Source organism: Lepisma saccharinum, chromosome 20, assembly GCF_977018435.1.
Source record: "Lepisma saccharinum chromosome 20, izLepSacc3.1, whole genome shotgun sequence".
NCBI classification, from domain to species: domain Eukaryota; kingdom Metazoa; phylum Arthropoda; class Insecta; order Zygentoma; family Lepismatidae; genus Lepisma; species Lepisma saccharinum.
This window is the reverse complement of record NC_139248.1, coordinates 13,049,045-13,064,742: the sequence shown is the minus strand read 5'-3', so window position 1 is coordinate 13,064,742 and position 15,698 is coordinate 13,049,045. Positions and strand designations below refer to the sequence as shown.

Below are 15,698 nucleotides of genomic sequence, written 5' to 3'. Positions count from 1 at the left end.
CTGATGTTTGCCCAACGGTTGTGGTTACTTGGGATACAGTGAACCTGGAACCTCTGTTTTACATTTTTGAAGGCACCAGTCAAGTAAAAATTGAGGAAAATTGATAACATTTTCTTACATTGGGACCATCACGACAATGTGGGAAATTGTAAAATCCAGATTCCACTGTATAATGCAATATTAACTTTGAAAGAAAATTGGATCCTAACTAATCTTAACTTGGTTTCACTTAAACACTTTTTTGAAGTACTCTTAAACTAGATTTTGAGACATTGCACCGCATGAGAAAAATGCAAAGTGCAACAAATACACAAACATTTACACTTCACTGCAGTCGTGCAATGCAAGAGCACCTGAAAAATTACAAATAGGGTTCCTTTGCGAAGCACATAAGTGATTTGTATTCCTCTTGAAGTCCCAATCAGCCAAAATTGGTACTGGGTTCAATACTTAGTGGAGTCGCATAGTGGTTCGGATCCCACTTTAAACTATTAGCTTATCTGCGTATACAGTTGACTTTGGATGTTTTTGTGGTTCCCAACGCAGCTTCACACCTTAGATCAAAACTTTCCCCAATTTTTTTATTTCTTGAAGCTATCATTTGAAGTGGTTTTGGTTCTTCTTTGTAGTTGTGCAATTCTGTTAAAGATTTCTCAGATGTTTCATGTCGTTATGTACACCAAATGGTAGGCAAATTATCCATTTTTCTTCAGTTCTCTCTTCCACAATGTTATGATCATGAATTGAAATAATGTCATGCTTTGCATGACATAATTTCATTCCTTAAAACCACACAGGATGTAGAATTAAAAAAAATAGCAATGACAATTTACCTACAATTATCTTTGCTGTTGGCTGTACTTATAACACTACATTTACAAAATATAATTTCATAAACTTAAAACAAGAATATGAAAGCAATTACTCAAGTCATTCTAAATCTCACAATAATAATTTACATCACAAGAGATATCAGAGATTGTCAGTCAACCAGTGGGGAAAATATACATGCTTCAGGAACGGCACAAAGAAAAAATGTTTCAGGTTCAAACCTCCAGGTGATACGACACCTAGTTTAAACTGCTAAAGAGTTTCAAACATATTTTGAAAATTAATTATTAATGAGGAGGTTGGGAGTAAAACTAGATAACCACAAAAGTATGGAAGGAAGAAGGAAAAATGTGAAAGTTTCTATATCATATTGTGGCTTAAGCATATATTCCCATATTTTCTTACAAATTAACACCTACTGAATGAACTTTGTTCAGACTCTGAACTCAATTTTGAACCACATATGGGTTATCAAGTTCTACTCAAAGGAAGATGTATTAATAAATAATGACCAAAATGTATTTTACTCAATGTTCGCTTTTATTATAACTGTACATATATTATAACTACATTTGTAGTACAAATAGCTGCAATTAAAACAATTCATACATTATCATGATGGTTACAGTATATATCCACCATATTTATACATATAATAGATATGTATTACTAACAAAATTCTGTTCACATTGTAGAAATATTTATGCCATACATTAATATAAAGAAATATATATACATATATATATATTGAATCAACAGGATAAAGTACCATATAACTTTCCTTTGAAAGTAAAATAATACTTTTGTCATACACTCAATCAAGCCATATACAGTGTGTCCAAGAAGTCCCCATACTCCCACTTGCATCTATCCTGTTGCATCTGTTGACAATTGGCAGAAGATGACAATTGGCAGATATTCAGTTGTTTGGGAATGATTTCGTTTGCATGGTTGGCATCCATGCTCTGAAGGTCACATAGAACTCTCTCGAATTAGTGTTGAGCCAGGATGTGAGCCAACGTGGTCACAGTGCTGAAAAATGGTTAGTAATAAGTGTATGGGTGCATGAATGACAACACACGGGACAAATGATATACTCTAATGTAATATAAGGGGGCATTTATTTTGGTTAAAATAGGCAGGCAAAAATGTATTTATAATGTGGAAAATTGGTATGTACCAAAAGCAAAAAAATAAGCATACTAGACCGATAAAAGTGGCAAATTCCAGGTCACTTACATCTAAAATTTCATTCAAGTACTTAAAATCTACATGGATTGGACATAACCACTAGTTTTTCTAAGTTTTCGATATTCATAGATAGCTGTCTGTCAGACAGAATGCTTTTTCCATAACAGAAAATTACCTCTCTACTTCGACAGAAGTAATTGGACCATACATGAAACAGGCTATTGTAGCTGGATTCGTATCCTTAAGAAAATAATTTGACCCTTTAAGAATATCACAGGTTTTCAATTTTTCCAATTCCTCATTTGCACTCATTCAGTGGCGACTCGTAGCGTTTTCGGAGTGTAGGAAGAAGTTATGGTAAACAGAGGAAGGTTTGAAAAATGGGTTCAATTATATTAACATGTCTTGCTTATACTACCCATTGGATTTAGAATGTTAGCTGCAGGCCCATACTCAAGGTGCTCCTCACTTTGAACTACGAAATATTTAAATGTGAACCTATAAAAGTCGACGAAAATAACTGACTATATTTCAGATTTTGCAAGAATTTATATTTTCTTCCCCCTCCCTGTCGTGTGGATTGAGGATAATAAGAGCTGTTGCTGAAACTTCGAAATTATGCTAAATGCTTCTAAATTGTGGTAGGATTTATTATTATTTTTGGATAATTGTAATTCTGCATATGCTTTTCTAGAGTTTTGAACTTGCGTTACTTATTTTTAACAGTTACGTAATAGTGTAAATTCCCCCCCCCCCCAAATTGTTTAAAATGGTGCAACAAATGACATGGGTTCGAACTTAAAAAGGTTTGAGAAAATTGTTTACCTCCAACTTTCTACCAATTTCCTACCATAAAATCTACTGACGAATTAAATCGGGCAGAATGAAGAGACAGAGGATTGATTGTGGCATGGTTGTAAAAAAGCTTTCCGTGGATTGGCATACTACCTTTCGTTTGAAAAATGTCCGCTGGTGCAGTAGAAATAAGATTTGGACATAATTTTATTTTGATTTCCTGAAAACATATTCCTTTGAATTCGATTTCCCTCTCCCAGGGATTGGCGTTCGCAGATTATGCTAGAAATGGTGTTAAGTGCCAGCAAATATCAAATTGTGCTTCGTTTAGTAACATTTTGTTTTGCTTGTTCCTCGATCCTCGCCGATCTTCGTAACATTTCCCCACTACCTTGCACTGCCCCTTCCACCCCACCCATCTGTCAAGATGACAGCCGATGTTCCTCAGCGAGTGGCAGAAAAGCCTCTATGTCCATAGTCTTTGGACTGCTACTGGAGCAAGCGAGGGCCGTCAACTCTACACAGTAGCTAACCTAGGCAATTGTACGTACATTGCACTCATAATTTTATAACACACATTAAACTCCTAAAAATTAGAGAACTGGAAATAAGTAAAAATGAACTGTAGGAAGTTCACTTCCTACATGGAGGAATCGCCCCTGTCCTCAATAAATGTTTGCACTTTTCTGCAACAGCTAACCTCTTTTCCCCTGGCACTTCCATCAGGTGTTGCACTGATTCCTCGAAGAGTTTCATGGATGCTACAAGAGTTTCACCCCTTTTTTACAGCTGACAGCACCATTATGTGCTAATAAATAATGTTCTTGTCAGAAAAATAAGTTACATACAATTTTTTAAAAAACATTCTAAAATTTAATTGGAAATTGCAAAAAGAAAGGCATTAAAATTTAAAAAATATAGGCAGTAGGGTACAAAATAGGCAAAATTAAAAAAAAATGTCTACAACATTAGCTAGAACATAAAAAATGTATAAAAAGAAAAATGTTATCAATAAATCCAACAGGAAAAAAAATGCACTTTGCTAAACTTCCGGGCTCTAGTTATAATATAAATAAAAAGATACATAAGTTATAATAAATAAATATGTGTAATATAGTGTATGGGCAAGAGGACTTCTCAGACACCCTGCATATATGGTAAGATATGCACTGTATGGCAATGTAACGCAACTTTTCTTTGAAAATAACACAATAGTTTCTCATACAGTGCACATAATATGAAACATCACACACACTACTCTACTTCGTACAGGTTTCGTTTTGGGTTAAGTAACAGTAATGCATTACTTTTAAAAAGAAAGTACCTTGTAATGTATAATTTTTGTTGATTAACTTGTCCCGGTACTAAATTGAATTAAGAAATGGCTCCATGTGGAAATTCCTGGGGGAAGTAGACACAGAAAATCAATATCAGATGTTAGGGAAGTAATATCAGTAGTACATTTACTCTAGGGCTGAGCCAATACCACGTTGAACTGATACTGATGCCAATACTTGAAAATTGTAATAATTAAAATAAAAGTTGTTCAAAATGTTGAATAACTTTTGTGTGTAAGTATTCTACTCTTATTATATGAATCAGTTTAAGGTAACACTTTGATCTAGTCAAAACGGATTCATTTTTACAGAAGAAACTACTTACGCAAGCAACTTTCTGTAGCATTGTTGAAGTTCCCGAATGTATTTTCTGTCATCGTTTCATCTCTTTTTAAATTGTAAAATACATAGGTATTTTATAAAATATTTTTTCTTTTTATATTGTACTGATAATTTATATTATGTGAGTAAGTCGCACCTGCATCAATATGAATATTCATCTCTTTTAGCGATAATTCATGTTTATATGTATAAAAATATCGCAATTGTCATTGGATTTCCGTGCGTTTCATGATGTAACCTCCTGTCACAGTTTCCAACAACCCCATGTTTTTTTCAAGAAGATGACGTGACCCCAAATTTTAGCTATGCTTGCCTAACCTAACCTTAACGGGAATGATTCATGGGGCTACCCGTGCATGATTCTATGACCCCAAATTTTAACTATGCTTGCCTAACCTAACCTTACCATCAATGGTTATATGACCCAATTTTGGATATTAGCATAATTTCAAACCAGAGAAAGAACAGAAAATTAGTAGCACAGAAGTAGGTATTTTTTGGTTTAGAAGGTTGGAAACACTGCATACCCCACTCCAAATTGACAAAACACAAGCACAACGCACGATGATCCAGAACGCTCAAGCCATATTGTGTGTCACGCAAGCGAAAAAAAAGGAACAACAATAATTACTCGTAATATGAAAAATTGAAATTATTTTCGTGAGAAATTTATAATTACACCTTATACAATGTTCCACAATGCAGAATAAATAAGTAGCAATGTTAAAAAGGATGAAATAAATGAGTTATAGGTGTTTTGACTAGATGAAAGTAGCAGTGGCGGCTGCATAATACGTGCTACCGTACTATAGCACACTACTCAATTTACTAAGATGAAAAGAAAGAAAGGGACACATTTCATAGATTGAAGAAGTTTAATAAAACACTGCAGTGAAATGAAACTTCTCACGTTAAGAGGCTCAAAAATTTGCAGCACGCTATGCATTTTCCTCACGCTCTTAACCTACAACGAATAGCGTACTATTGGCTTCATAGCACGTTTTCGCCACCTCGAGGCCGAATACCCCTCGGTTCTATGGGGGAGATAGGGTCAGAGCCGATCAGCTCGCGAAATTCGTCTGCTAGCATGCTACACAGATCCACAGCACAGTAAGTGTTGACATCTCAGTATAAGAAGAAAGTTTGCGGATAGCTTTACAGAATCAGACACAATTTATTTTTTTCGTGCAGTTCACGGTCATGCGCGTGGCATATGGAGCAGTCATTGTAAAGGACAGTTGTGCTCTGTTGTTCCAAGCAGTGGCGTACGAGAGGTTGGGGCTAGGAAATTGATGGGGGCTCATCTCCAAATTTTGAGTTTCGGACGAAAGCAGCAAAGTACTCGGAAACAAAAAAAACCGTGTTAAATGCGAACACCCCTTAAAATAATCTCACATTACCATTTTTGTCTTTGAATAACTTAAAATGAAGACTAAAATCGGTGATTGCAAAATATTTTATAGCTTATTCCGGCCGTACGTAGAAAGCAGCTGTGTGATACAGACCTTTACAATTCCAGACCCCTCGGGAAAAACCCTTCGTACGCTAGCAACTCCAAGTGAGTGTGTAAATGTGTATGTGTTTGTGTGGGGGGAGGGGGATAATTGTAAGTGCAAGAAACAACATCTACCTGTAGCACGCATTTGTGAAAAGTCACGAGCTGCCGCTGGGAAGTAGTAATCAATTTACCAACATTTTTGCTTTAAAATAATCAAGTCTTACATCAGATTATTAAATTACATGTTATTGCAAAACTTCCAGGATAATTAGACTCTGCAAAAGTGTCATCTGGCATTTTTGCAAAGTCCGTGACAGACCAAAATGCCAGAAAAGTATTGGCCGGTATCGGTAAATAAATTCCAGCTGATACTTTCTGATACCGATACATCGTCATTGGCTCAGCCTTAATTTACTCCTTCCTTAAAAGTTTAGACAATAAAAAAGAAAAAAAATGTTAGGGCTTACATTTCCGCAACAGATAAGTGACAAGTATTTGCAAATTAGAAGTATCTCCTCCTCTTCCTCAAACTTTTGGAAGATGTAAGATTCCCACGCTTCTGCCTTCTATTATCTTGTTTTTGATGGACATGCATGTAGCTGCTTGTACTATAGTTCTTTCTTATCCACATTTGCTCTTCAATTTTCTCTTTTGCAGAGATTCGTGGGATTTCCTCTTCGATTCGTGCAATTTCCTGTGGGTATTTTATCCTCAAGAAATCTGAAGTCTTCGTTAAATATTCAAGTTCCTCATGGTTTGCATTGTCCTTTGCTAACTGTACCTCGTTAGCCAAAAGCTGAATGATATTTAGCTTTAAAAATGTTCCTCGATACATGATTTTCAATGCCTGTAAATATGTGGAAAAACAAAACGGATATAAAAACACAAAAATGACACATTAGTGGTACATAATAGATAAAATCAAGTATTTAAATTGTAACATCAGTGTGACAGTATACATGTACTGTATGCAGTGGCGTGCCCCCTTTGGCCCAGTATATATTCCTAAAAAAAAGAATGTGAAACGTAGGAAAATATGGCAAAACGAGGGCTGACTACCAAGAAAAATATACATAACCCTTCCCTTTCGAAAGTCTGGGCACGCCACTGATGAATGCGGCTATAGTTTTTCCCATTATGGATTTTTTATGTGCCAGAAGCCAGATTAGAATCACAACACCATCAAAGTCTTCCCACTATTTCTATCAACACTCACTATCAGTGTGAAGATATGTACATCCCATACCGTGGTTGAGATTTTGTCCACACCGTGCAAGCTCTGTCAAAATGATTTTTTTTTTTAAAAAAAAAGGCTACACAAGAAACCCATGGTAGATTAACAGTGATTAAAAAAAATATAAAGAGAAGTAAAATTTGGAGTTTAACAAGTAAAAGGAAGCATTACCCACCTACTGATCCGAAAAAATTGGAGACATTGGTGGGGGGAGGATGATATTAATTTACAGACACACACACAAATATAACTACACACAAAAATATGTAATATCCTAACAACTTCTTATTTGTGAATGGTCTCTAGAAAGAGAAAGCATTCAACACTCGCAAACTCACACAGATGGACGTTACATTATCCTTTGTTCTTTCTACTTTTTGTTATTTCTTAATAAAGTATATTTATGCTTACAACGAATTGCTTATCTTTGTTAACAACCCCCCCCCCAGAAATTTCTGATGGGGGATTTTTTTAGGACAAGATTGTTGGTTGTGAAGAGAATCCCCCCTCCTTGATTTTGCACCCTGCTAGATTGTTCCAGAACTACTTTCTAATAGTCTGGAGGGGAGTATTTTTGTGTATAGATATCCTCCTGTTGTGTACCTTGTTACATTTGTACTTGGTACAGAGTCTGAAGAAGACCTTGCTAGAAGGTTGAAACGTTACGTTTAATTTATGTTTTATAATAAAATAAATTTCTGCCTTAATCAGCATATTGAGTTTTTCATATCATGGAAACAAGGTTTAATGGTGTTATAACCTGACTGTTTTGCAACTTGTATGAACGTGCGCTGTGGAGAGTTACTTTAATCTACATACCTTTGTTCATTTCATAAATCTTATCTATTTCATTAGTGAGCAAGCATAGCAGTCAGATTAACTCTCAAACCACATTCCCAGTTTGAGTCCCAATCTGGGCATGGGTCTTATTTGTATTTTTATTATATTGTGATTCTCCTCTGCCACTTATGGCTAATGTGCCGATGAGGACAATGATTAGCTGAAATTGAAGGGACAGTCCTGGGCAGAGTGGTACAGAGTAATTTTCTCTCCTCCATTAGCACTCCAACCAGTCACTGTAGAAAAGAGATGTCAACTTTTACAGTATTCTTACTGCTGACAATCAAAATAAATTGTCCTTGGAAATTTATAAACTACAGTCTATTCTATAACATGAAAAAGTAAAAGAAGATCAATAAATACAAATTCTCCCATCTATTTCCACACAAGACAAAGTTTTGTTGGGCAAAGAAAGTAGAAAAAAAGACTGGCACAGCATCCCTTCATAATAATAATAATAATGAAGTCCTTATTAAAGCAGGTGTGTTTCGGCCTCTTGTGCCACTCTCTTGTCCACAGGAAAGTGACAAAGAAAATAAAAAACAATATGCGAAGAACGATAATACATAAAAAATTGCATAATTAATATATGAATGAAGCAAGTGACTTTATAAACAAGCAACCTCCCCCCCCCCCCCATGGAATTTTTTTAACACCACCTAATTTTTTTCATAAACGTCCACGTCCAGTTTATAACTAAATTTATCCTTACTCCCCCTAAAAACGAAGTTACATCCCTTCCTCAAGTATAAATTTGAGGATAAATCATAACTACAGACATGGTACCTGTATTATTAAAAGTAGCTAAATTTTTCACAAGACTTTTAGAAAATTGTTTGCTACAATAGAAACCTTTGAAATAGCAAGTATGTTAACAAAGCAATGTCTTACCTCAAGGGGTGGAAATCTGGATGACAGTAGAACAGCTTTCATCCACTCCTTTATGGCATCCATTTGCCTGTCGCAAAGACAACAGTATATTCCAAGAAAACAGCGAAGCTGTACTTGCCTTTGTACAGCAAGAAACCAAGTGATAGCCTCTTTAATATCTGCAGTTGGATCATAAGTGTCATTTAATTTCAATTCGAGGTTGATAAAATCCAATGTAGCTCCAAATACTTTTTGATCTTTTGCAATTTCATAGTGGTTCCTTGCAAGCTCGAAATGATCTTTTGCAATTTCATAGTGGTTCCTTGCAAGCTCGAAATTCCCAATGTACTCACGCAATTTCCCAGCTACATGGTTAACGAATGGATTCCTTGGTGAGAGTTCCAATGCTTTGCGAATGCAAAATTTTGCCTTTTCGATATCTCTAAAAGGTACAGGCATTTTAGAATAGCCTTGTGCACACCGTGCATATGTATTCGGGCAATTCCCAGCAGCTTGTCGTAAGTCTTCATATATTTGTTTTGCCTTCTTACACATTTCAGAACGTGTCTTATTGTAATTTATATCTGCAAATGTCTTATGATAATGGGTAGTTCTAGCATATTCCATATATGACTGTGCCAACAGTACTTTGTATGCAGGTCGATTGTTTGTTGTCAGCTTCATTGCTCCTTCAAAGTAACTTAACTCTTCCTCTGAGGGTATTTCTGACAAATCTTTATGCCTCCGCATTCTGCATAGAACTTTACCTGAGAGGTAATACCACTCTGGTTCCATATTTTCCAGGTCCCTGGCCATCTGTGCACAATAAGCAGCTGTATTCCACCCAGATTCCCCATATTCCAAAAACACAGCAGCTTTTAATCCATAAACTGCAGCTTTGTTAACATCATTCAGTTCGTTAAAAGGTCGCAGTTCATCTCTCTGTACAATGTGGCCCATCAACTTGCGAATACAAAGCTTGGATCCAATCAATGTGTGCTTAATCCCTTCCGCATGTTTCAAAAGGAAGTCGTTACGTGGCTGGCGCATTAAATGTAAACATTCTTCAATTTCTTTTAACGCAGCTTGCTTCTTACCCTGATTGGCTTGTTCATACGACAAAACTGTCTTCAGTGTTATGTTCGTCCAGTTTTTGTCATAATCATCATTGCATTCATCTAGCTTTTCTCTTATTTTGTGGATAATATAATCTGCTGAATTGAAGGAGCCAATCTTTTCTGGTTTCCATACGTACACTGTTTGCAAATCACTGGGAAGTGCTGGTTCATTCATATTTGTATACAGAGATGTCTCTGAAACAAAGAATAAATATATCATATTTACTTTGCATTTTTCTTTATCGCTTATCTAATCTTACATATTACTAATGATTCAATATAATTTTTATGCTCAGTTTAGCTTATGGAAAACTGATGTAAAGTCATGTAACGATTTTAAAAATACATATTAACTCATATCGCTGGCTGAAAACTAAGCCCATGTGCACTAACTTTTCAGGAGAAGTGACTGAAGTATGTGAAGTTTGAATACATTACATCATCTGTGCAAACATTTTATTGTTGTTGGTAATTCACACTACTTGACATTCAGATATGTCGCTTTAGAACATGATGAATTAAAACATGCACAGTCCATGATAACATTATCCACAAAACAGTATTTAGGCCTACCTGATGATATACGAGGATAATTTTTTTTAAAAAAAATATTAAATGATTGTAACTGTCTACTTATATAATTGTGGAGGATGAGTTTACTGTATATTCCTTCATAATAGTATCTGGCTGAGTATAGCGCATGTTGCCAAATTTCTGGCAATTTTCTGCTCCTGTCAGCGGAATCATTTTAACATAAGGCATACACTGTGTCATCAATGGTCTTGAAGAGACATCCTCGTAGAGGATCTTGTAGCTTCACGTCATAGTCACATGAACTCAAGTCCAGACCATAGGCGCAGACTTTGGGGGGGGGGGGGGCAAAAATTCACGTAGGACACATTTTATGTACATTTACATATATAAAGTATTGTTTATGCTGATCTTGTCCCCCTCCCCCCTACAATTTATCTTAATTTGGTGCCTCTGGTCCAGACTACAGGAGCTGCTTCAGCACTCCCCAATCCCACCCCTCACGCAGTTGCACAACAACTGAATTTGCATGGCACATTCGAGTTGTAGTGGAAGCATCACTTTAATGTTGCTTGGTGTTTGTTGGAACATTACTGGTCATGTATGTATTAGTATGGAGAACTACTTAACCAAAAATGCATCATCACCAAAAGCTTGCACAGGTTCTTTTTATTTCAAGTGCAGTTTGTTATTTTTGTGAGACTATTGTTTGAGAGTGCACTACTCAATATGGTTACTGTCATCACAGTGTTGTGGAACTACAACATGTCATGTGTAGAGGCGGGAATAAAGCAATTATCTGAATCCAGGATTAATTGTTGCTACCAATGACAAATAGTGAGCATATTGTTCAATAATTACTTCTTTTTTTTTTTTTTAAAAAAAATGACCCTCGTATGTATCAACAGTGGAACAAAGATTTTACATATTTCAGGGGACCAAGCTGAAAAAAGTTAAATGCGGGAAAATATAACATTCTGCTATATTGGGAACATCAAGATTGACAGTGTAATGAAAAAAAAAAAACATGTCAAATTGAAATATTCAAAATCAGGGTTCTCCTATAATATGTTTAGCTGTCCATTAGGCATATGGGGTACAGGTGTCCCATCGATATTCATTGCAAGATTGCAACACTGTGAACAATATTGCACAAAAGTGTTTTTGTATAGCTGAACGTTATTTATTTGTCTTTGTTCAGAACACACTTGCACAGATCTGCTGCCCTTCTAAGCCACATAATACTACAATGCTAATGTCATTCGCATGCTTGGTGTGCAGTTGTCCTCCAGGTGCCTAAATATGTAACAAGAAAAATGCATCGAAAGACAGTTAGTGAGGAAGGGGAGGGCACGTAATGCTGAAAGTGAACATGCATTGCTTCAGTTGATACGTATTTAGGCACATGCAGGACAACTGTATGAAAGATCAGCAAAATATTGCAGTTGATTGTAGAAGAAAGACAAAGATAGAACATTTTGCACACATGATCATTATAATTCACAGTGTATTTCATATATTAAAGATAGTTAAAGTGTTGGGGACAGGTGTACACCATGTGCCTATGCATGTTACAGAAAATGGCCCACCTAAAGGAGGGTTAAGGCAACATCAGCAATTTAGCAATTTGGCAATTCTGGCAAACATTACAGGAAAATCTGGGGCAGTTCTGAGAAAGTAATTTAACACACACATGGACAAGAGGGTGTTGTGTTAGAATGTCAGCAAACTGTCACAGCATGTACAGATTACCACCGTGAACAATTATTCTGTGCTTGGTTCTGGTTGAGATCTTATTTTGATTTTAGAAGTCTTTCAAAAATGCCATCTTACAATCTGTGAGCAGGGTTGTGTCCAGGAACTCTAAAGTCTAATGGGTTCTGCAATAGGATTGGAAACTTTTTATCTAGCACAATTTAAATTCGGTCCAGGTTCCAGGTTGCATATTCTTTCATTGAAAAAAAAAAAGTTCCTGGGGCATATTTAAATTCATCCACAAATAAGGTTTCTGGAAAGAACTGAGGTACTTTATAGATAAAAAGGTTCTTTACGGTCCAGAACCCATATACGCTTGCTGATTTTCTCTCCTGGACCGGAATTAAATTTATTTAATATACCTTCAGCAACCCTGGCTGTGAGTGTGGGTATACAGAAAGGTGTAGCCAACTTTTACTTTTATGTTGAATAACCTAATAAAACCAACAGCATATATACATCATATCAGTAAATAAGCATCATAGTGAAATCTCAATGTTTATCACCCCTAAGTCATGCATGTATTATTAGACATACAAGTCTTGGGAAGTTATGAATTAATATTTACTTTCTTGAGTCAGAATACCTAGTAACACAATAGTTATTTTCAAAGCTAGTTTACATTTCTGCATCAAAGAGAATTTTCCTCAGTCAGATTTTTGCAACATATTGAACAAAATGTTAGCTTGAGAGAATAGGTGAGTTGATTAATATTACAATTAAAATTGTGTACAATTTTAACATTAATTTTAACATCACACATATTACATAACGCTACTTTATTCATATATTTTAATTAGTATTTAAATTCAATATAATTATAATGTAATAATTTTGATTTAAACATTATTATTTAAAAAAAGGTAAAGTGTTCCCCTGTGCTTAGCACCATGCCATGAAGGTGTATAGGTGGTGTGGCACATCCAGTATCGACTTATAATCATAATAATAATAATCACAATCTTTATTCATCCCTTGACTCATTTTTTCATGGGTATGGATTTCGTCAGATACATGAAAATACAAGGTATGTGATACAAGCAATTACAGTATAAGAACAAAAGATTTTTACATGATGCACATATGTGATAAGAAATAAAAAAAAATATACATTACATTCAAAATATTAAAAACAATGATATGCATATATATCTGTATAATATACATATATATATAAAGTACATGCATAACTTCTTTTTTAATTAGTTACATTGTTCCTTCTATGGCATTATTACATTTATTTGTCTACTTGATATTTGTACCCAATGTAATTTATAGTTCATTAATGTCATACAGTGCTCTGTCTGTGAGGTATTTTTTGATTAGCTGCAATTTCTTCTTTAAGGGAGTGATATTTTTTAGCCAAGAGGGAAGGTTGTTGTGAAATTTTATACCTGCAGAATGTGGTGATCTGTCTGTCAGAGTTAATCTGTTAGTCTGGATATGGAAGTTTTGTCTTTGTCTTGTATTATGTCCATGAATTTCTTTATTTCTTAATTGTGTCTTGTCTTTAAGTACATACATAATAGATTTATAAAACATAGAGCGAGTATAGTCATAATTTTGTTTTCGTGCAAGGTAATTCTGCATGTAGATCTGGATGGTATTTTGCATATAAGTCGAACAGCCCTTTTCTGTAGTGTGAACACTCTTTTTGTATGTCTCTGAACTGCCCCTCCCCAAGCTGTAATACAGTATTCTAAGTGAGGATAAATAAGACCATAATACAGGTTCATATTGATTTCCTTAATATTATATTGTGAAAGGATTTTCAATAGATAAAGAATTTTTGTAAGTTTTTCACAGATATAGTCAATATGACATGCCCAATTTAATTTATCATCGATGATCAATCCTAGGAATTTTACATGGTTAGCATACTCTATTTCATTTTCATCTAAGTACACAGTCAAGTTATCAAAGTTCTTCTTGTTGCCAGGGTTAAAAATCATGAAATTTGTTTTTTGATGGTTTACATTTAGGCTATTAGTGTTCAAGTACTGGGTTATTTGATTAATTGAGATGTAAGTCTGAATTTCTAATTGTTGTTTTGTTTTTGCCCTACATATTATGTTGGTGTCATCTGCATAGGTGATAGTTTGAGTCATGTTGTTCTTCGATATGTCATTATGTAAAGAATGAATAATAATGGACCAAGTATAGATCCTTGAGGGACACCTATCTTTGACGATTTGTAGCTGGAGTAGAAAGTTTTAATAGATAAATTATCTACATGCTTAATTTGAGTGCATTGTATTCAATCAGAGAGAAATGATTTAATTAAGTTAAATGTGCCACCTCGGATACCTAAAGTATACAGTTTATGCATAAGTGTGTTGTGGTTTAGAGAGTCAAATGCTTTGGATAGATCTAGAAATACTGTGCTTGGAATTTCATTGTCCTCCAAGGCTTCAGTAATTATTTTTATAAACTGTACAGTTGCAGAATTAGTTGGTTTGTCTTTTTGAAAACCATGCTGATATACATTTACAATATTAAATTTGGAGCAAAAATCATGGATTTTATTGGAGATTATTTTTTCGAGAATTTTGGAGAAGGGTGAATTAATTGCTATTGATCTGTAATTTAAGGGGTCTGTTTTAGGCCCCTTTTTGTATATCGGTTTTATGACACTCTTTTTTAAGATCTTTGGGAATATACCATACCATTTCTTATTGATGAGTGGGTATATATATATACCACACACACACACATACACAGTAAAAACTGCATATCCTGGAACCTCTATAAGAAGGAAACTTGTAAATACGGAAAAAAGTCCCCAGAACCTCCTTAACGCGGAAACGGAACACCATTTCAAGACCAACGAGATGTTTTTATTCTCAGTAAGATGGAAATTTCTTCCTTTCTTCTTTTCGCTCGCAAGAAAACAATGCAATACTGTAAGTGGAACACGCCTCTGTTGCCACTCGCTTATCGGTAACATTGTCGATATGAAAGAATGCGCTACAATACTCATAGCTGTTACGATTCCGTTTCTTTCTTTCATCTCTAACCCTCTTTCTCCACCTTTATTTGTCTGTTTCTCTTCTGTTCTTTCGTCATCTTTCTATTTTTCTTGTTATCTCTCTTTGTTTCTTTCTTTTTTCTTTGGTACGAGGATATGTGGAGCCAGGCCCGAAGTCAGAAATTTTTTATGGGGGGGGGGGCGAAGTCAATCCTAGAGGAGGGCAAATTTTTAATATATTGTGTCGCATTGGCAGATATAGCAGGGTACATAGAGGCACTTGCCCCCTCCCCAAAAGAGATAAGTAACAGAAAAGGGATGATATCTTGAAACTGCAACGAACAAAAAAACTTCGAGCAACATCAATCTTTCTTAACCTCTCGTATTC

The 15,698-nt window shown here is 35.2% G+C and overlaps 1 protein-coding gene across 2 annotated transcripts in view; it reads right to left on the bottom strand.

Annotated features, from left to right (window-relative positions):
- Positions 1-1,363: 1,363 nt before the first annotated feature.
- LOC146003733 (uncharacterized) overlaps positions 1,364-15,698 on the bottom strand; it is a 39,956-nt gene continuing 25,621 nt past the window's right edge. The window contains exons 2-4 of one of the 2 annotated variants that reach the window (XM_083142129.1): positions 8,960-10,251; positions 6,462-6,841; positions 1,364-1,863 (exon numbers count right to left, since the gene is read on the bottom strand). In XM_083142129.1, the coding sequence (XP_082998255.1) occupies positions 6,497-6,841; positions 8,960-10,231 (1,617 nt within the window). In that variant the 5' untranslated portion in view covers positions 10,232-10,251 and the 3' untranslated portion in view covers positions 1,364-1,863; positions 6,462-6,496. Of the gene's footprint in view, positions 6,842-8,959; positions 10,252-15,698 lie in introns of both variants that reach the window. The other variant, XM_083142126.1, reaches the window with a different exon arrangement.